The sequence below is a fragment of the Thalassophryne amazonica genome, chromosome 11, assembly GCF_902500255.1.
Source record: "Thalassophryne amazonica chromosome 11, fThaAma1.1, whole genome shotgun sequence".
NCBI lineage: Eukaryota > Metazoa > Chordata > Actinopteri > Batrachoidiformes > Batrachoididae > Thalassophryne > Thalassophryne amazonica.
The window spans coordinates 44,513,753-44,536,688 of NC_047113.1; the positions used below are offsets into that span (position 1 = coordinate 44,513,753).

Here is a 22,936-nt window from a genome sequence, read left to right on the forward strand (position 1 = left end):
CAGTGTGAGTGGCCCGCTGCTGCGTTTACCGAGCCCGCAGACTCAGTAAGCGCATCGGAGGCAGTGAGAGCAATCGCGGTGATGCCGACCGGTGCCACGACTGGCCCGTCTGATAAGGACGCAGAACACAATGCGCTGGGAAAAAAAAGCATGCAAAATTGCACTAAAAACAATCTGTGAAACTGCAAGGCCGCGAAAGGTGAACCGCGTTATAGCGAGGGACCACTGTACACACAAATAAATAAAAAGTAAAAAATAGCCTGATCTCGTAATTACAGGATCTTTTCTCATAATTACGAAATCAGCGGTTTGATTTATTGTGTGTGTATCCAGTGAATGTATTCTGCCGCGTTAGACTTGTAAATGCGTGCAGCAATGTATGTGTGGAGACTTGTCTGTGTGCCTCCACCAGGGGGCACAAGCACCAATGACATCACTCATTGCTGTCGTTTTAAGCCTGGCTGGTTCCTTGGAAGAGATCAAAATACACATTTGCAAATACTTTTTCCTACAATAATGGCCCCGTAAATGTCCAAAAGACAAATGTCAGGCTGGAAAAGACGAGACAATTTTCCAAGTCAACGATGCAACAGTGTGTCGTTTATGCTGACACACAGCATAAAAAACACACTGCTTTGTTTCCGCCCCTGGGACCATCCACCAATCACAGACGGGGACTCGCACTAATTTGCATGCAGTATCTATAAATGAACGGCTATCAGAGCCAAAATCTCTTTTGTTTCATTAAATGCAGATTGCATTTAATTTGCAAATACTTTTGCTACAATAATGGCCCCATAGCCTTATGTCATTTAAGTATTGTTGATTGATTTAGTTTATTTTGTAAAAGCACATTCTGCAACCACACAAAAGGCCAGCCATAGGGGTTATCCTGGAGTGACGTAACTCCCGTAAGGCTAACCATAGTAGTTATCTTTACTGAACTTGTGTAAGGTGGTCCACAGCCTTTCTAATTTTGTCTGTTAAATGGTGCATTCTGAAGAGGTTTTACTTTTTAGTAGTTTGTATGTTTAATTGATTAGTAATGTAGATATTATCAGCTGCATATGTTTCCAGTATACGTTGGCCTCCGCCAGGGCTGCCCTCTGTCACCGGTTCTGTTCATTATTTTTATGGACAGAATTTTTAGGCGCAGCCAGGGTGTAGAGGGGGTCTGGTTTAGGAACCACAGAATCTCGTCTCTGCTGTTTGCAGACGATGTGGTTCTGTTGGCTTCGTCAAATCAGGACCTTCAGCGTGCACTGGGGCAGTTTGCAGCCGAGTGTGAAGCGTCCGGGATGAAAATCAGCACCTCCAAATCCGAGGCCATGGTTCTCGACCGGAAAAAGGTGCTTTGCCCTCTTCAGGTCGGTGAAGTGTCCTTGCCTCAAGTGGAGGAGTTTAAGTATCTCGGGGTCTTGTTCACGAGTGAGGGACGGATGGAGCGTGAGATCGATAGACGGATCGGTGCAGCATCTGCAGTGATACGGTCGCTGTATCGGACCGTCGTGGTGAAGAGAGAGCTGAGTAGGGGGGCAAAGCTCTCGATTTACCGATCAATCTACATTCCGATCCTCACATATGGTCATGAGATTTGGCTCATGACCGAAAGAACGAGATCGCGAGTACAAGCGACAGAGATGAGTTTCCTCCGCAGGGTGGCTGGGCGCTCCCTTAGAGATAGGGTGAGGAGCTCGGTCACTCGGGAGGAGCTCGGAGTCGAGCCGCTGCTCCTCCACGTTGAAAGGAGTCAGTTGAGGTGGCTCGGGCATCTTTTCCGATGACCCCTGGACGCCTCGCTGGAGAGGTGTTCCGGGCATGTCCCATCGGGAGGAGGCCCAGAGGAAGACCCAGGACACGCTGGAGGGACTACATCTCTCGGCTGGCTTGGGAACGCCTTGGGGTTCCCCCGGAGGAGCTGGGGGAGGTGTGTGTGGATCGCGAGGTCTGGACGGCTTTGCTTGAGCTGCTGCCCCCGCGACCCGACTCCGGATAAAGCGGAAGCAAATGGATGGAGGATGGATCATTTGTAATGAGAATTAAAAAGCCTGATTTCTGTTGTTTCTGTTTGACTTGGTTGTCTCATGAAAATTGTTGAGTCTTTGTGACGTTGCTGGATGTGTTACTGTTAACTGCTCACATATTTGGAATTGTTGAGAAATTTTTGCTTTTGGTGTATTTGTTATTTATATTTTGGAGCAAAGTGGACTGCTTTGTACCAAATACCCCCCCACCACCACACAGACACACACACACACACACACCACCACCACCACCTTGCCAAAAAGAACTCTCGTATAAACAAATTCAAATTCACACCTATTTTCTACTTGTTATATGAAAAAAAGCCTTTTTATTTTTATTCTTGTACACAGGTGTTTGTCCCTCAAATGTACCAGTCATTGGATGCATGTTTTACTCAAAACACTTTTCTGTTGCCATGGTTGGACAAAAGTTCATAGGGCCCACAACTCAACTAAATTCTGTGCCAGGCTTCTCTTGAAGGACAGTGAAGGATTTTAAAGTTGCAGGGATTAAAGTTCTCCATCACTATGATGGATTTCTGTCAATTGGGGTTACTAAAAGGCCATATATGAGATCAGTTCAGATCTGATGAGGTTTTTTTTTTTTTTTTTGTTTTTTTTGTTTTTTTTTGAGAAGGCAGGGTGGGGGAGTCTTATCAGACCGATGATTTTGATATGCAGCTTCACCGATCAGATTTCAGAATATCTGATTTCCGCGTATATCATGCAGCTACGTGGATTGCTCTGTGGTTAAACCACAAATGACTGCCTTCGTGGTCTTCATCAGCTAGCATGGCCCACGTCAGTAACTCATTGTTGTGATATCTAAAGTGTCCAAAAGCCGCATCGACATGTTAACGTTTAGATCAGTCCTCGACATTTTTCCATGGTGTGAACTGTGGACTGATTACTAAGATTGCATAACTGTGATTTTGTGTCACGGTGACTTGATTTTAAAGTCAGCAAAAAAAACACAGTCTATTCGGAAGAAACCTTGCAGTGCCACTCAAACTCACTGTTACAAAAAGAAAAGCTTCTGAGTGTATGCTGATACAGTCTATAATCAGGACCCGAAGGAACGTTGATCAGTGAGGATGACTGCATTTATCCAGAAAGGGTTTTGAAATTATTCTTGTCACCTTCTCTCCAGACCATGTGGACATTCTCTTTCTTTAAGAGTTAAAGTTATAAATTCAGATCAGTGTTGCACTTTTTTCTTTTGGTTTTTTTTATGATTTTTGACAAAGGCATTTTTTTATTTAATGATAAAAATCATGGCTCGAAATCGTCCATGCATGTGCTAGTTTGTGCACGTATTATTAGAGTGGTGCACATAATTTTATACTTCACTAGCACTGGTGTAAGTAACTTTATCCAAGTTTTATCAACTATAAGCACCAGTAGAATGAATCAGTAAAGGAATAAATAAGGAAAAAGCAATTTCCAGTGTGTTGTCTTCATCTTCCCTGCTTTTTATGACTCTCACACACGGAGCGAGTTGCTGTGATGATTCGTTCGTGCGCGCACGTGAAAAAAAAAACTGTCTAGCTGCAGGCTGTTAGTTCCTTGCTCTCCTCTCAGACTCTCTCATCACTGTGTTTAAAAAAAAAAAAAGGACATAAGTCCTGCTCACAGACTGATTGCCAGAGACAGGACATGTCCACATGAAGTATAACTCCAGACATCTCCACATTTACTCATGGACGGTTTGTTCGCACACACGCGCGGTCACAGGAGTGCACAGTTTGGCTGTAGCCAGACTGTGCACTCCTGTGACCTGTGACTCTGATTTCTCTGTGCAGAGAACCTGCAGGCTGTGTTTTCTCCTCCTCTCTGCCCCCTGCTGCGCGCACCTGACGCAGAAATTCCTGCATCGTCATGACGCCACAGGAAGAAGCATCTCGAAGTGGGCCCGGTATGAAAGGGACTGTAGTGATTCTTGGTTGTGCAAGGAACTTTTTTTTGGTGCAAGTAATTTTTTTTTTGTTACTAGCACCAGTGCAAGTAGGCTAAAAAATGTATTTCGACCCCTGAAAATGGTGTTTTTCCCCAATCGATGGCTGCAAATTGATGGAAAACTTGAAACTGTTAAATTCGGAGTGTTGATTTAGGAGTCTATTGGCTCAGTAAGAGCTTAGTTCAATCTAAGCTGTTTCATTCTCACTGATACATGATGAAGCAGCACTGGTATCCAATGTTAAAATTGATTATTGTACTTCATAGCATCTAGAACAGGGGTATTCAACTCGTTCCAGAAAGGGCCCAGAGGGTGCAGGTTTTCTTTGCAGCCACCCACTCCACCTGGTGATTTCACTGATTAACTGATTCCATCTGCTCAGAGTGATATTAATCAGGGAAAACACCTGGTGGAGTCAGTGGTTGCAAAGAAAACCTGCACCCTCAAACTTTTCTAGAATGAGTTGAATACCCCGATCTGCTAGAACCTCATTGTTTAGAATCCACACAGCAATGAATGACTCAGGCAGGTGGTGATTTATGACTTCTTCAGATTGGTCCCAGTTTTTTTAGAAACGAACAAAAATCACATTTTTAAATATTGATAGGGGGTCAAAATAAGCCAAAATGATAAAATCACAAAATTTAGGTTTTCGAATGCTCATATGCAATGCACCGTGAATGAGACAAATTGATTTTCATTTGTGTTAGTCTATCTGTGTTAGTCTATCTAACCTCCCAAGTCCGAAGTCTTGCACGAACATTGTACACACACAAACGGCTGTGCGCACAGCCATCTTTGGCGCACAGCCCACGAATCAAACGTGTGCCATCTGATATTGATTTATTTTAACTTCTACAACCTGAATTCCAATGTACACTCAACAAAAATATAAATGCAACACTTTTGGTTTTGCTCCCATTTTGTATGAGATGAACTCAAAGATCTAAAACTTTTTCCACATACACAATATCACCATTTCCCTCAAATATTGTTCACAAACCAGTCTAAATCTGTGATAGTGAGCACTTCTCCTTTGCTGAGATAATCCATCCCACCTCACAGGTGTGCCATATCAAGATGCTGATTAGACACCATGATTAGTGCACAGGTGTGCCTTAGACTGCCCACAATAAAAGGCCACTCTGAAAGGTGCAGTTTTATCACACAGCACAATGCCACAGATGTCGCAAGATTTGAGGGAGCGTGCACTTGGCATGTTGACAGCAGGAATGTCAACCAGAGCTGTTGCTCGTGTATTGAATGTTCATTTCTCTACCATAAGCCGTCTCCAAAGGCGTTTCAGAGAATTTGGCAGTACATCCAACCAGCCTCACAACCGCAGACCACGTGTAACCACACCAGCCCAGGACCTCCACATCCAGCATGTTCACCTCCAAGATCGTCTGAGACCAGCCACTCGGACAGCTGCTGAAACAATCGGTTTGCATAACCAAAGAATTTCTGCACAAACTGTCAGAAACCGTCTCAGGGAAGCTCATCTGCATGCTCGTCATCCTCATCGGGGTCTCGACCTAACCGACTTGAGTGGGCAAATGCTCACATTCGCTGGCGTTTGGCACGTTGGAGAGGTGTTCTCTTCACGGATGAATCCCGGTTCACATTGTCCAGGGCAGATGGCAGACAGTGTGTGTGGCGTCGTGTGGGTGAGCGGTTTTCTGATGTCAATGTTGTGGATTGAGTAGCTCATGGTGGCGGTGGGGTTATGGTATGGGCAGGCATCTGTTATGGACGAAGAACACAGGTGCATTTTATTGATGGCATTTTGAATGCACAGAGATACCGTGACGAGATCCTGAGGCCCATTGTTGTGCCATACATCCAAGAACATAACCTCATGTTGCAGCAGGATAATGCACGGCCCCATGTTGCAAGGATCTGTACACAATTCTTGGAAGCTGAAAATGTCCCAGTTCTTGCATGGCTGGCATACTCACTGGACATGTCACCCATTGAGCATGTTTGGGATGCTCTGGACCGGCATATACGACAGCGTGTACCAGTTCCTGCCAATATCCAGCAACTTCGCACAGCCATTGAAGAGGAGTGGACCAACATTCCACAGGCCACAATTGACAACCTGATCAACTCTATGCGAAGGAGATGTGTTGCACTGCATGAGGCAAATGGTGGTCACACCAGATACTGACTGGTATCCCCCCCCAATAAACAAAACTGCACCTTTCAGAGTGGCCTTTTATTGTGGACAGTCTAAGGCACACCTGTGCACTAATCATGGTGTCTAATCAGCATCTTGGTATGGCACACCTGTGAGGTGGGATGGATTATCTCAGCAAAGGAGAAGTGCTCACTGTCACAGATTTAGACTGGTTTGTGAACAATATTTGAGGGACATGGTGATATTGTGTATGTGGAAAAAGTTTTAGATCTATGAGTTCATCTCATACAAAATGGGAGCAAAACCAAAAGTGTTGCGTTTATATTTTTGTTGAGTGTAGTTGGGATGTTGTGTAAAGTGTTAATTAAAAACAGAATGCAATGATTTGCAAATCCTCATCAGCCTATATTCAATTGAATACACCACAGAGACAAGATATTTAATGTTCAAACTGATAGACGTTTTTGTTTTCGTGCAAATATTTGCTCATTTTGAAATGGATACCTGCAACACATTTAAAAAAAAGTTGGGATGGTGCAATAGAAGACTGGTAAAGTTGTTGAATGCTCAAAGAACACCGAATTGGAAACAGGTGAGTGTCATGATTGGGTATAAAAGGAGCATCCCCAAAAGGCTCAGCTGTTCACAAGCAAAGATGGGGCAAGGATCATCACTTTGTGAACAACTGCATCAAAAAATAGTCCAACAGTTGAAGAACAATATTTCTCAACATTCAATTGCAAGGTATTTAGAGATTCCATCATCAATCAATCAATCAACTTTTTTTTTATATAGCGCCAGATCACAACAGACAGTTGCCCCAAGGCGCTCTATATTGTAAGGCAAGGCCATACAATAATTATGAAAAACCCCAACGGTCAAAACGACCCCCTGTGAGCAAGCACTTGGCTACAGTGGGAAGGAAAAACTCCCCTTTAACAGGAAGAAACCTCCAGCAGAACCAGGCTCAGGGAGGGGCAGTCTTCTGCTGAGACTGGTTGGGGCAGAGGGAGAGAACCAGGAAAAAGACATGCTGTGGAGGGGGGCAGAGATCGATCACTAATGAGTAAATGCAGAGTGATGCATACAAAGCAAAAAGAGAAAGAAACAGTGCATCATGGGAACCCCCCCACAGTCTACGTCTAAAGCAGCATAACCAAGGGATGGTCCAGGGTCACCTGATCCAGCCCTAACTATAAGCCTTAGCAAAAAGGAAAGTTTTAAGCCTAATCTTAAAAGTAGAGAGGGTATCTGTCTCCCTGATCTGAATTGGGAGCTGGTTCCACAGGAGAGGAGCCTGAAAGCTGAAGGCTCTGCCTCCCATTCTACTCTTGCAAACCCTAGGAACTACGAGTAAGCCTGCAGTCTGAGAGCGAAGCGCTCTAATGGGGTAATATGGTACTACGAGGTCCCTAAGATAAGATGGGACCTGATTATTCAAAACCTTATAAGTAAGAAGAAGAATTTTAAATTCTATTCTAGAATTAACAGGAAGCCAATGAAGAGAGGCCAACACGGGTGAGATATGCTCTCTCCTGCTAGTCCCCGTCAGTACTCTAGCTGCAGCATTTTGAATTAACTGAAGGCTTTTTAGGGAACTTTTAGGACAACCTGATAATAATGAATTACAATAGTCCAGCCTAGAGGAAATAAATGCATGAATTAGTTTTTCAGCATCACTCTGAGACAAGACCTTTCTGATTTTAGAGATATTGCGTAAATGCAAAAAGGCAGTCCTACATATTTGTTTAATATGCGCCTTGAATGACATATCCTGATCAAAAATGACTCCAAGATTTCTCACAGTATTACTAGAGGTCAGGGTAATGCCATCCAGAGTAAGGATCTGGTTAGACACCATGTTTCTAAGATTTGTGGGGCCAAGTACAATAACTTCAGTTTTATCTGAGTTTAAAAGCAGAAAATTAGAGGTCATCCATGTCTTTATGTCTGTAAGACAATCCTGCAGTTTAGCTAATTGGTGTGTGTCCTCTGGCTTCATGGATAGATAAAGCTGGGTATCATCTGCGTAACAATGAAAACTTAAGCAATACCGTCTAATAATACTGCCTAAGGGAAGCATGTATAAAGTGAATAAAATTGGTCCTAGCACAGAACCTTGTGGAACTCCATAATTAACTTTAGTCTGTGAAGAAGATTCCCCATTTACATGAACAAACTGTAATCTATTAGACAAATATGATTCAAACCACCGCAGCGCAGTGCCTTTAATACCTATGACATCTACAGTCCATAATATAATCAGAAGATTCAGAGAATCGGGAGAACTTTCTACACATAAGCAGCAAGGCCGAAAGCCAACATTGAATGTTCTTGACCTTCGATCCCTCAGGCGGCACTGCATTAAAAACTGACATCATTATGTAAAGGATCTTACAGCGTGGGCTCAGGAACACTTCAGAAACCATTGTCAATTAACACAATTCATCGCTACATCTACAAGTGCAAGTTAAAACTCTACCATGCAAAGCCAAAGCCATACATCAATAACATACAGAAATGCCACCGCCTTCCCTGGGCCCGAGCTCATTTGAAATGGACAGGCGCAAAGTGGAAAAGTGTGATGTGGTCTGATGAGTCCACATTTCAAATTGTTTTTGGAAATCATGGATGTTGTGTCCTCCGGACGAAGAGGAAAAAGACCATCCAGATTGTTACCAGCGCAAAGTTCAAAAGCCAGCATCTGTGATGGTATGGGGGTGTGTTAGTGCCCATGGCAACTTACACATCTGTGATGGCACTATCAATGCTGAAAGGTACATCCAGGTTTTGGAGCAACACATGCTGCCATCCAAGCAATGTCTTTTTCAGGGACGTCACTGCTTATTTCAGCAAGTCAATGCCAAGCCACATTCTGCACGTGTTACAACAGCGTGGCTTTGTAGTAAAAGAGTGCGGGTACTAGACTGGCCTGCCTGCAGTCCAGACCTGTTGCCCATTGAAAATGGGTGGCGCATTATGAAGCACAAAATACGACAATGGCGACCACGGACTGTTGAACAACTGAAGTCGTACATCAAGCAAGAATGGGAAAGAATTCTACCAACAAAGCTTCAACAATTAGTGTCCTCAGTTCCCAAACGCTTATTGAGTGTTGTTAGAAGGAAAGGTGATGTAACACAGTGGTAAATATACAACTGTCCCAGCTTTTTTGAAACGTGTTGCAGGCATCCATTTCACAATGAGCAGATATTTGTACGAGGTCTATTAGATAAGAAACCGACACTTTTTTTTTTAACTATATGGATTTGAATGACGTGCGATTACACCAATCAGGCTTGAACGCTCGTGCGCATGCGTGAGTTTTTTCACGCGTCGGTGACGTCATTTCCCTGTGGGCAGGCCTTGAGTGAGATGTGGTCCAGCCCTCTCGGCTGAATTCCTTTGTTTCACACGCTGCTCGAGACGGCGTGTGTTGCTTTATCAAAAATTTTTCTGGACCTGTGAGGAATATCCGAGTGGACAGTATTCGAGAAATTAAGCTGGTTTTCGGTGAAAAGTTTAACAGCTGATGAGAGATTATGGGGTGTTTCTGTCGGTGTAAGGACTTCCCACGGAGCAGGATGTCGCGCAGCGCTTCCACGCGCCGTCGTTGGCCTGTTTTGACCTGAAAACATCCTAATTTAAGGCTTAATTCACCCAGGACGTTGTGAGAGAACAGAGAAGATTCAGAAGAGGCCAGCATGAGGACTTTATGCGGACATTCCACTGTTTAAGGACATTTTTTAATGAAAGACGTGCGCGCAAATTCGCCGCGTCATTTCCATGACGACTCGGCGAATCTGTGTGCGCCGCGACAGGAAAAACATCTCCGTGTTGAAAACCATTTGTAAAATTCAGGCGGCTTTTGATGGCTTTCAACAAGTGAGTAACTGAGAAATTGTTTAGCAGCTTGGGCATGTTCCAACTTGCCCGTTAAGGTTTCCAGCGGAGGTGTTTTTCCTGTCGCGACCCCCCGCGGTCGGGTCCGGCCTGACATGCGACTCTGCCCCGCACGTTCTTTCATTACAAAATGTCCGTTAACAATGGAATGTCCGAATAAACTCCTCATGCCGACTTCTTCTGAAAGTTCTCTGTTCTCTGACGACGACCTGGGTCAACAGAGCCTGAAATGTGGAAGTTTTCAACTCGAAACGGCGAGACGCTGCCGCCTCGAAGCGCAGATCGCCGTCAGGCACCGTGGGCCGTCCTTACGGTGACACTACCAGACCAAAATCTCTCATCAGCCGTTAAAATTTTTACCGAAAACCAGCTGAATTTATCGAATGGTGTCCACTCAGTTGTGCCTTACAGTTTTGAAAAAATTTGATCAAACAAAGCAGCAGTCTCTGAGCCATTCCTAAACAATGAAAAATCGACGAGAGGGTGGGCCACTCCTCACTCAAAGACTGCCCACAGGCGAATGATGTAACCGACAGGCGTGAAAAAAACTCTCGCATGCCCATGAGGGTTCAAGCATGTCTGATGTAATCACACGTGATTCAAATCCATATGGTTTTTGAAAAAAATAATAAGGTCGGATACTTCTCTAATAGACCTCGTATCTGCTCATTTTGCTCAAAATGAGCAAAATTTTGCGGCTGCTAAGGTTTCCTTGATTGTTTACATACTATGGTCTTTTGTTGTTATATTTGTCAGAAATCTCAGAAGTACTGTGTTGGCAGGAATCGCACATTTTGAATTCACTCTTCGAACAAGCCACAAAATCTATTGCACACTTGTGTTTGCAGTGCTTTTAACTTCTTGACATTTGCAAAGCAAAGATTGTAGTCCTCTTTGCTAGTTACAATTGTTTATTTTGCATTTCCAAACCACTGACCTTTTTCTCTGTTAACTTTCTGTGCTCGCATTACTGTAAGAAACACAAGAGCAGATACACAAGACAGTATTTGAACCAAATACCTGATAGGAGTACCCGCAGGACACCCGCAGTGTCGATGATAAAATTTAATCTTGTTTACCTTTGTGGTATAAAAGGTCTGAATCTGAAAAGACAGCTTTTGTGTGTGGAACTATATATGATTATGTGATAATTATAGCTCTTTCCTTATGACCATTGTTTCAACAATTCAGTTTGTCTTAAATTTGGAGGAAAAAAATGTTAATCCAATCCCTAATGGCTTCAGCACAGCAAGTGTTCTATTTGAGTGGTTCAAAAGATATATTAAGGTGTGTATACTGTGATGACAAATAATGCAGCCCAAAGTACCTCTAAAGGACAGAGGGGAGGCTTTAGAATTTTACCGTGTATTTTGAAAATCAACACCTAGTTTTAAAGAGGACAGACTGTTTATTGTAACAGCCAAATGTCACTGCAAAAACTTTTAAAAATATGACTGGAGAGTAAGGAGTGAAAAGTAAAAGTGACAAATCACAGCCCTGTGGTGTCCATCATCAGGCTGCGGGGAGGGTTCGCATCCAGGCAGAAGGCTCTGATCCAAAGCAGTTTGGTTTGTCACACCAAGGGATATGTGTGAAACCGAACACCATGTAACAGTGCAGGCAACAAGCAGCATTTTGACAATAATCACTGGCCTTGAATTACGCCCTGTCTCATTTAAGGCCCACTGACACGAGCATGCCTTTGCTTCACGACACATCACTACCTGTCGACAGGCCAGCTCTCTGTGCAACTGTGCATGCGCAATATTGTTGGGAACTGTTGATTTTATTTTAGTGTTTTACTCTGTAATTGTGATCGTCACTAAGTTTTTCTAAAATGTCTATCACAAAGTGTTCTTTTTTTACGACATCGTGCAAGTTTTATAAGTCTGTGGGGATCCGCGGACACTGTGTGTTACAGATACAAATCAGTGTCCTCGGATCCACGGAGTTTCGATGAGGAAAGAAGCCTGGCTGTTGCGACAGTTGTCGTAAAGTGAGACTAGTTGGTTGCTGCGGCGACGCTGTGTGGCTCCTGCACGAAGCTTACGCTAAACGTAGCATTTGGATATCGCAAACCTTTAGAGCTCTGAAGTTTTTAAAAGAATACTTGTGCTGCATGTCTCTGTTACAGGCCGACGTTGGACAGAGAGATGGTGAGAAAGACTGTTTAGAAAAAGTCTGATAAGGACAAGATTCCGTGAAATTGTCGCTTGCTTCATCAACACACTTGAAAGATAAAAGAAATGGGAAAAGTGAACTGTGCCATCAGGAAACATGTTAAGAATTTTTCTCTTTCTGGAAAATAAACATTGTGCTGTTCAAACAGGATTTTAGACAAGATTATGTGACTTTTTTTTTTATTAATCTAGACTTTCTTTCATTGGGGGGAAAAAGACTGGCTTTGAATGGATTTACATGAATTTACACAAGAATGTAAATGAGTTTTTATTAATGTAGACTTTTTTCATGAGAAAAAGACGCTGGCGTTGAGTGGATTTACAGGAATTTACACAATATGTTGCTTTTTTACTATAAGGTATGTTATTGATATTTTACCTTGATTTTCAAAATATTCTCCAAGCTTTAGCTGTGGTTTTTGAAATGCTTTAAGAATCTTTTCAGTCTTCACGAATTTCTTGTAGTTTAATTGTTCTGAGTTAATGCATAATTTGGTTTACAATTAAAAGGAAAATCATTCCAGGTCCTACTTCCACATCATATTCTGTTATTTCAGCATGATCATTGATGGTTCAAATGAAAGGTTGAATACAGGGTCATTTAAATATGCACTAATTTTGAGACTTTTTGTTCCAGGAGAGGCTGAAAATGTATCATTAGATAAAAAATTAATTTGGTTTCTGGGATCCCACGGGGCCCGGGACCCCGGCTCCTGGGGGCCTATGCCCCCCAGAACCCCTGCAAAGTTTCCTCAGATTTCACAATTTTTATTTCACAGCCCTGATTCCCCCCAATAAATAATGGACCTGGTTTGTTGTGATGTTTAACTACACTCAACAAAAATATAAACGCAACACTTTTGGTTTTGCTCCCATTTTGTATGAGATGAACTCAAAGATCTAAAACTTTTTCCACATATACAATATCACCATTTCTCTCAAATATTGTTCACAAACCAGTCTAAATCTGTGATAGTGAGCACATCTCCTTTGCTGAGATAATCCATCCCACCTCACAGGTGTGCCATATCAAGATGCTGATTAGACACCATGATTAGTGCACAGGTGTGCCTTAGACTGCCCACAATAAAAGGCCACTCTGAAAGGTGCAGTTTTATCACGCAGCACAATGCCACAGATGTCGCAAGATTTGAGGGAGCGTGCAATTGGCATGCTGACAGCAGGAATGTCAACCAGAGCTGTTGCTCGTGTATTGAATGTTCATTTCTCTACCATAAGCCGTCTCCAAAGGCGTTTCAGAGAATTTGGCAGTACATCCAACCAGCCTCACAACCGCAGACCACGTGTAACCACACCAGCCCAGAACCTCCACATCCAGCATGTTCACCTCCAAGATCGTCTGAGACCAGCCACTCGGACAGCTGCTGGAACAATCGGTTTGCATAACCAAAGAATTTCTGCACAAACTGTCAGAAACTGTCTCAGGGAAGCTCATCTGCATGCTCGTCGTCCTCATCTGGGTCTCGACCTGACTCCAGTTCGTCGTTGTAACCGATTTGAGTGGGCAAATGCTCACATTCGCTGCCATTTGGCACGTTGGAGAGGTGTTCTCTTCACGGATGATGCGAAGGAGATGTGTTGCACTGCATGAGGCAAATGGTGGTCACACCAGATACTGACTGGTTTCCCCCCCCCCAGTAAAACAAAACTGCACCTTTCAGAGTGGCCTTTTATTGTGGGCAGTCTAAGGCACACCTGTGCACTAATCATGGTGTCTAATCAGCATCTTGATATGGCACACCTGTGAGGTGGGATGGATTATCTCAGCAAAGGAGAAGTGCTCACTATCACAGATTTAGACTGGTTTGTGAACAATATTTGAGGGAAATGGTGATATTGTGTATGTGGAAAAAGTTTTAGATCTTTGAGTTAATCTCATGCAAAATGGGAGCAAAACCAAAAGTGTTGCGTTTATATTTTTGTTGAGTATATGAATTGTTTTTTTCTTTGTCTCACACACACACACACACACACACGTTCTCATTATGTCTGCCAAGAACGTAATAAAATCAGGAGGACACGGCGGCAGGAGAAGCCCGTGGCAGGCAGCAGGCAACCGACCGCTAACCCACGACATGGGCAGACTGCGCACAGACGTCTAAAAAGTTGGCTTCCCGTGGATGCATACCAGGTTCAATTCTGGGACTTGATTGCTGTGAGCGCATGAAAAGTGTCACATTTATTTTCTTGCAAGCCTTCTCAAGAGCACAAGGACTTTATGCGACCAGTGCGCACAGGACCGAGAAAGATGGTTTGATCCATCTTGTACTGACTGGCGATGCGTTCTGCGCAGCCTGCAGAACAGCCCATCATTTCAGCATGACATTTAGTGCTCAGATGTTGTTGAATCACATGGGGATTTATGCTGCGCCAATAGTTCTTGCGCTGATCCACAGATTTACTCACAAATCCATCCAGCTTTTACACACGAGGTGCGTGGATCTAATTTGTGCAAGTGTCAAGGCACCTGCTCAGCCCTGTTTTTCGATGATCACTTCCCATGAAGTGCAACATTGCTGCAATATGCAAACATTTCAACATGTTGAAGAAAGCTTTATTGTTTCGTTAAGTTATTGAAAATCTGCCCTGTCTGCCTGCCTGCCTGCCCCTCTCTCACACTCTCTCTTTGATTGATTGATTGAATTGGCAAAATACATGACATGAAATATCAATGACAATATATGAGGTCTGTCAATAAAGTAACGGTCCTTTTTATTTTTTTCAAAAACTATATGGATTTCATTCATATGTTTTTACGTCAGACATGCTTGAACCCTCGTGCGCATGCGTGAGTTTTTCCACGCCTTTCGGTGACGTCATTTGCCTGTGAGCACTCCTTGTGGGAGGAGTCGTCCAGCCCCTCGTCGGAATTCCTTTGTCTGAGAAGTTGCTGAGAGACTGGCGCTTTGTTTGATCAAAATTTTTTATAAACCTGTGAGACATCGAAGTGGACACGGTTCGAAAAATTAAGCTGGTTTTCGGTGAAAATTTTAACGGCTGATGAGAGATTTTGAGGTGATACTGTCGCTTTAAGGACTTACCACGGTGCGAGACGTCGCACAGCGCTCTCAGGCGCCGTCGTCAGCCTGTTTCAAGCTGAAAACCTCCACATTTCAGGCTCTATTGATCCAGGACGTCGTGAGAGAACAGAGAAGTTTCAGAAGAAGTCGGTTTCAGCATATTCCACTGTTAAAGGAGATTTTTTTTAATGAAAGACATGCGGACGGATTGCAGCGTCGGCTCGCAGCCGCTGCGATGCTCCGCCACAGGAAAAACACCTCCGTTGGAAGCCTTAAGGACAAGTTGGAACATGTCCAGCTGTTAAACAATTTCTCATATACTCACTCCACTGAAAGCCATCAAAAGCCGCCTGGATTTTACAAATGGTTATCAACACGGAGGTGTTTTTCCTGTGCCACCGCGCCGGCTGCGTCCCGATGCGCAGACCCGTCCGCACGTCTTTCATTAAAGAAATCTCCTTTAACAGTGGAATATCCGGATAAAATGCTGAAACCGACTTCTTCTGAAACATCTCTGTTCTCTCACGACGTCCTGGATCAATAGAGCCTGAAATGTGGAGGTTTTCAGCTTGAAACAGGCTGACGACAGCGCCTGGGACCGCTGCGCGACATCTTGCACCGTGGGAAGTCCTTAAAGCGACAGTATCACCTCAAAATCTCTCATCAGCCGTTAAAATTTTCACCGAAAACCAGCTTAATTTTTCGAACCATGTCCACTTCGATGTGCCTCACAGGTTTAGAAAAAACTTTGACCAAACAAAGCGCCAGTCTCTCAGCAACTTCTCAGACAAAGGAATTCCGACGAGGGGCTGGACGACTCCTCCCACAAGGAGTGCTCACAGGCGAATGACGTCACCGACAGGCGTGAAAAAACTCACGGATGCGCACGAGGGTTCAAGCATGTCTGACATAAAAACATATGAATGAAATCCATATAGTTTTTGAAAAAAATAAAAAGGACCTATACTTTGACAGCCCTCGTACATACATATACTTGCCGACAATGGCACGAAAAAGCACAAACTTTTAGTTTATCCATCGTTGTCCCAATGAGATCAACAACACAGAAAAACAGATTAGGAAGGTGATGGTGTAGTGGTTAAGCATTGGGCTTGAGACGAGAGGATCCTTGGTTCAAATCCTAGCCTGACCGGAAAATCACTCACGACCCTTGGGCAAGGTCCTTACTCCCCTAGTTGCTCCCAGTATGCAGTGAGCACCTTGTATGGCAGCACCCAGACATCAGGGTTAATGTGAGGCATTATTGTAAAGTGCATTGAGCATCTGATGCAGATGGAAAGTGCGATATGAATGCAGTCCGTTTACCATTAAAAAAAAAAAAAAAAAAAAAAAAACATAAAAATTGACTACAAAGCCATCGATATACACAAATTAATAAAATACTAAATTATGATCGCTCACAGACACACACAACTGTTGCAACATATCAGTGACAATATGTTCCAATGTTCTTGGTGCATATTGTCCCTGGTGCAGTGGATTGTATGTAGTAACACATCTGGCACATATTGGCCCTGGAGACAATATGTGCTGTAAAACCTGGACACATATTATCGCTGGTGACAGTATGTGTCGCAATGTGGCCATGAACGTTGGCATATATCGTTGTGGCGACAATATATGCCCTGCGACAATATGTGCTGTAACTGGGGTTTTTTTTTTTTTTTTTTTTTTTTCCTTTCTCTCCTTTTCCTAGCCTATGCACACCTGCTGCCTCCTTTGCCACCGTGAATTTAAGGACTGGGGCGCAAGCTCTGCGAATGGACTCCCAGGAGGCCATGGGACCAAGCTGGCTGATGCAGTGCCTGCGCTCTCTCAGGCCTTATTGCGGGAAGCACCAGGGCGAAAGCTTGCTGATGCAGTGCCCTCGTTGTCTCAGTCCCTGCTAGGAGAGGTACCTCTATGGATCTGTCAGAGCTGTCGCAAGAGTGTAGAAGAGGAGGAGAGACGGAGCACCCAGGAACAGCAGACACAGGTAAGCAAAAGGGGAGTCATTTCCTGCTTTAAAACAAGGGAGTCATCGTCTTCTAACTGTGATATATTGTTTTTGGCTGAGATTAGCTCATTGTTGGGTTTGTCACTGGATGTCTATATGTATGTCAGTGTTTCCCTAGAATTTATTTATTTATTTTCCCCAGGCCTGGTGGTGGTGGGGGGCTTTCTAATTGCAAGGTGCATTGTGCAGAAAATATTCCCACAAGGCTTGATCATTGCTTAAAAAAAACAAAAAACAAAATCCTGCATCATTGTCATTGATCACTGGAGTGATTTTTACCAATGAGTGGGTATGTCACATTTAAAAAAAAAAAAAAAAAAAAAAAAAAAAAATCACATGAACAGTGTAGGATCACTTAGCATCATTAACTTCACTGCTGCCAGCTGCATGATTGCAAACAATGTATTTGGTTAAAAGCAAAATATAATGAGCATATTTGTTGTCAGAATCCCGTCAGTTATCACAGGCAGATGACGCCAGAATGCCAAGCGCAGCCCGTGGGCCACAAAATAGCAGCCCTGTTTCAGGTGCTGCACAGGAGCTAACTGAACAAATTGCTGTCCGACATGACCCTTTGTCTTCAACAACACAGATGTTGGGTGTGAAATAGGAGTTATTGAGGAGTTTTTCCCTCCACCAACAGATCATGCTAATGGTGACAGAGAGTTTCATGAAGAAAAAGGCCTCCTATTTGATTAAAAAAAAAAAAAGCTGATTAAAGGCAGTGCGAAATCACTTCCAAACAAAACCAGTTACTCCACAGCAGGGCTCTCCCTAAAGGCCCAGTCACACGGCACACAACATTTCCTGAATGAAGGGAAAAAAGTAAAAAAGTCACAATTTGTTGAGAAAAGGTGGACAAAAGAGCTTTATCACCAAATAGCCTGCGAAGAAAGAGCGCAAAAGCGATGAAAGAGGAACTAAATGAAACCGAAGCGAACGTTGATCTCGACACTTTAAATGAAATGCGCCTGGAGCCGCAGCTGGAGCAGTGTGTGTCTGCATCTCTATGTTCCAGGACTCGGCACTGGGATGCAGCTAATAGAGTCTGAGTCCTGGAGAAACAGCAAACAGAAGTTGTGGCGATCTGTGCACATGTTGGTGGACCCACCTGCTCTTGTGCCTCATCCAGAACGAAAGAGGGATCATCTCCTTCATCATCAGAACCCTCTCTGTCAGACAGAGCTTTTTACTCTTTTACACACACATTTAAAAAAAAAACCAAAAACCTCTGGTGTACCGTGGTCAATGCTCTATCACTTTATTATGATACTAAGCCATATATATTGATTTATTACAGAAAACTGTCAAAAGGGGCAATAAATCTAAGTGTAAAGATGATTGAATATATCAGAGCAGTAAATTGATCAGTCAGTGTGAATGCCGCACATTGACTCCTCATGTGTGGTTATTTACACCAGCTGCAGCTGATGCACAACGTGAAATCAGGTCATTGTCATTCCTACACTCATATTGTTATCTTTAATAAAAAATAATAAGCGCATACAGGAGCTGCCACTGCGTTCAAGTACCATTGGAAATTACACCACTTTTTTTTTTGTTTCAAATTCAGCAGTTGCTTTTGGCAAAATAATTAATTGTATCCACACAAAAGATTAATTCTGGCCTACATAAGGTGCCTGAGTGCAGTGAAGCTGACCTCCCCACCCAGATAAAAAAAAACAAGCAAACAAGCTGAGTTTGCCCTGTAATTTCCAACGGTACAATGCTCGCGTGGAATGTCTCAAACCTAAACCTACTTCTAGGCATCTTATACATGCTACTCTGGAAATACCCCTAAATCCAAACAGTTTAACTGTCAACCCCACTGAGGTCCTTAATCTGGGTCTCATTAACATAAGATCACTATCCTCAAAATTATTGTTGATTAATGATCTAATTATTGATCATCACTTAGATATGATTGGGTTATGTGAAACCTGGCTTAAACCTAGAGCTGTCCTCCCCTTAAATGAGGCCTGCCCACCGGCATATACATTTAGTCAAGTCCCTCGTGATGCGAAGCAAGGTGGGGGTGTTACTCTTATTTATAAATCTTGGTTTAGCTTATTAGCTGTTGGGGGTCACAAATATAACTCGTTTGAGCATCGGATTCTCCGCTCTGCTCAGGATATTATGCATTACCAAGGTCAGGAGAATAAAAATCAGCCGTACTACTTTGTCACTGTATAATGCCTCCTGGCCCATAATCTGAATTCTTGGTTGAATTTGGTACGTTCACCTTTAACTTATCAACTACTGCAGATAACATTCTGATTATTGGTGACTTTAACATTCATATAAATAAGCCTTTTGATCCCCTCTGCAAATCATTTATGGAAATTGTGGATTGTGGTTCTCGCACGTGGTATTGCTGTCACAAATATTGACATCATGCCTCTTACATCAGTGGTGTCTGATCACTCACTTAAGTTTACAGTTTCGCTGCCGTGTTTAGTGGAACAACAACCTTGTATATCACTACGGCGATGCATCAGCTCCTCAACTAAGACTGAATTTGAAGCTACACTGCCTGATGTCTTAGCTTCACATTTGGCAAATACCCAATCAGTAGACAGACTTGTGGATAGTTTAAACTCAGTGCTCAAAACTACATTCGACATGATTGTGCCACCTGTGTTAAAACCGTGTTCCCCCAAAACACAGTCACCTTTGTTCAATGATTACCTGCATGACCTCAAGCATAAGGCTAGAGGTCTAGAACGGAAATGGCGTCGTTCAAAATTAGAAGTATTCCACCTTGCGTGGCATGATGCTATCTTAGACGATAAGCATGCATTACTGGTTACAAAGTGGACCTATTACTCTGATTTGATCAACAAAAACAAGCATAACTCAAAGTTCTTGTTCAACACAGTGGCAACACTTATTCATGGACAACCACCTGCAGTTCGCTCTCCTTTTACAGCACAAGATTTCCTGGATTACTTTGAGAAGAAAATTGAAGACATTAGGTTAAACATATCCCAGCATGCCTTAACCCAGCTACTACACCCTGCTATTGAGGTGGGCGCTATTACTGAGGTATTACCTAGATCAGTGGTCTCCAAACTATTCCAGAATGGGCCGAGAGGGTGCAGGTTTTCTTTGCAGCCACTGATTCCAGTAGGTGATTTCACTGATGAACTCATCCCACCTGCTCAAAGTGATGTTAATCAGTGAAATCACCTGCTGAAGTCAGTGGCTGCAAAGAAAACCTGCACCCTCTCGGCCCTTTCTGGAATAGTTTGGAGACCACTGACCTAGATTTACAGAATTTGATAGTATGTCACTATGCATGCTGACGAAACTCGTAACGTTAACAAAAAGCACAATCTGTTTATTTGATCCTCTACCAACAAAACTGTTTACGGACCTGTGGCCCGCTCTTGAGCCGACTCTGCTGGAAATTATTCATCTTTCTTTAACTTCTGGATCTGTTGCTAAATGTTTCAGATCTGCAGTGATTAAACCATTACTTAAGAAACTAAGGCTGATACGATTAATTGAATAATTCGATTACAAAAAATGATCGAGGCAAATTCTGTGCCTCGAAGCTTTGTTTAAACGTTGTAGTACATATGCCAGGCCTGTGTGTGGCGCTGTAATGTCCCCAGGAAAAAAAAACAGAAGAAGACTAGAGCATGCGCTCAGGTCGTGTAACAGCAACAAAAAAAAAAAAACAGTAACTGCGAGGCTTGTATGTTCAACCTCCTGCTGAAATGCATCTACTGAATCGCAGAGAAACAGGGATAAAAATTTTTTTTTAAATCATGTAGGGATCCAGTCCACCTACCTTAAAAAACAAAAAAAAAACAACAGCAACTCAAAATGGTTACATTTTGCAAGTTTGGGGGAAAAAAAACCCCCAGAAAGCCACATCCAATCGCCATTTCAGCAAAATGTCAAGACTTTGGCACAGGGGCATTGTGCCACTGCTTAGGGAGAGCCATGGACTATTGATGTTGTTTAAAAACGCAGAAGTACTTTTTATCCGATTACTCGATTAATCGCCAGAATAATCGATAGAATACTCGATTACAAAAATAATCGATAGCTGCAGCCCTATAAGAAACCTAATCTTGACCCTAGTGTATTGAAAAACTATCGGCAGATATCTATCATTTTTCTCTAAAATTCTGGATAAAGTGGTGTCACGGCAGCTCGTGGACTATCTTATTAAGAATCATCTCTTTGAGCCACTGCAGTCTGCTTTTAGAAAATATCATTCCACAGAGACAGCTTTCACTAAAGTGGTGAATGATCTGCTTACAATGGATTCGGACACCACTACGGTTCTGTTGCTGTTAGATCTCAGTGATGCATTTGATACCATGGATCATCATATTCGACTTGATAGGCTGGAAAATCATTTTGAGATTACTGGGCATGCCGTTGCATGGCTGACGTCATACTTGACTAGTCGTTCTCACTGTGTTTTGTACAGTAACACTACCTCTAACCTTATTGACATGAAATTTGGGGTCCCACAGGGGTCCGTCTTAGGCCCCCTGCTTTTCTCCCTTTGTGTAGCACCCCTTGGGCACATATTGTGGCGTTTTGGGATTACCTTTCACTGCTGTGCTGATGATACTCAGCTATAAATGCCGATAACTGCTGGTAATCTTGTTCATATAAAATCCTTAGAAGATTGCCTTGCATCAGTGAGAAGTTGGATGTCTAGAAACTTCCTAGAAACTTCCTACTTTTAAACTCTGATGAGACTGAAATGATGGTTCTTGGTCCAGTGAGACTTCAGCATCAATTTGACCAGTTAACGCTTAGCCTAGGCTCGTGTGTCATACATCACACTGACAAAGTGAGGAACCCTTGGGTAATTTTTGATCCTACATTGTCCTTTGACCTCCACATTAGAAATATTATGAGGACTGCTTTCTTCCACCGCGAAATATAGCGAGGATTCGTCCCATCCTGTCTATGGCTGATGCTGAGACCCTGATCCATGCGTTTATCTCTTTTAGATTGGACCACTGGAATGTTCTGTTTTCTGGTTTACCGCGGTCCAGCATTAGGGCTCTCCAATTGGTTCAAAATGCTGCAGCCAGACTTTTGACATGAAGCAGAAAGTTCGACCACATAACACCCATTTTGGCATCCCTTCACTGGCTTCTTGTCCCAGTGAGATCAGATTTTAAGGTTCTGCTACTAATCTATAAAATTGTTTCATGGACTGGCACCTCCCTACCTAACTGACCTAATTAAACCTTACGTACTGGCCCGGGCTTTGCGTTCTCAGGGTGCAGGACTACTTTGTGCCCCTTGGGTGAATAAGAAGTCTGCAGGTCATGGAGCTTTCTCTTATCGTGCCCCTGTTCTGTGGAATGATCTCCCTGCATCAATAAAACAGTCAGATTCTGTGGAGACTTTCAAGTCCAGACTTAAGATGCACTTATTTTCCCTTTTGTATGGGTAGCATACTGGTATAGTTTTGTTTTACGCTTTTTACTCTTTTAATTCATTTTATTAGGAAACAGAGCATACCGCTGCCTCAACTTTACCTAAATTCTGGGTCTTTTAGTGAAGCTTAGGGCTAGTGACCGGCGATCACCTTAGTATTTCCTGTTTTACTTGTTGTTTAATGCTGGCAAATTATACTGTATTTCTTGTCTCTCTGATGCCTGATTGTTTTTTCTCTCTGTTTAAGGTGCGGCTC

At 43.0% G+C, this 22,936-nt stretch overlaps 1 protein-coding gene across 2 annotated transcripts in view; it reads left to right on the plus strand.

Moving 5' to 3' along the window:
- The window catches only part of fam193b (family with sequence similarity 193 member B), a 58,307-nt gene that overhangs the window by 1,234 nt on the left and 34,137 nt on the right, over positions 1-22,936 (plus strand). For both annotated transcript variants that reach the window (XM_034181403.1, XM_034181402.1), the window contains exon 2: positions 16,963-17,241. In XM_034181403.1, the coding sequence (XP_034037294.1) occupies positions 16,963-17,241 (279 nt within the window). The remainder of the gene's footprint in view (positions 1-16,962; positions 17,242-22,936) is intronic.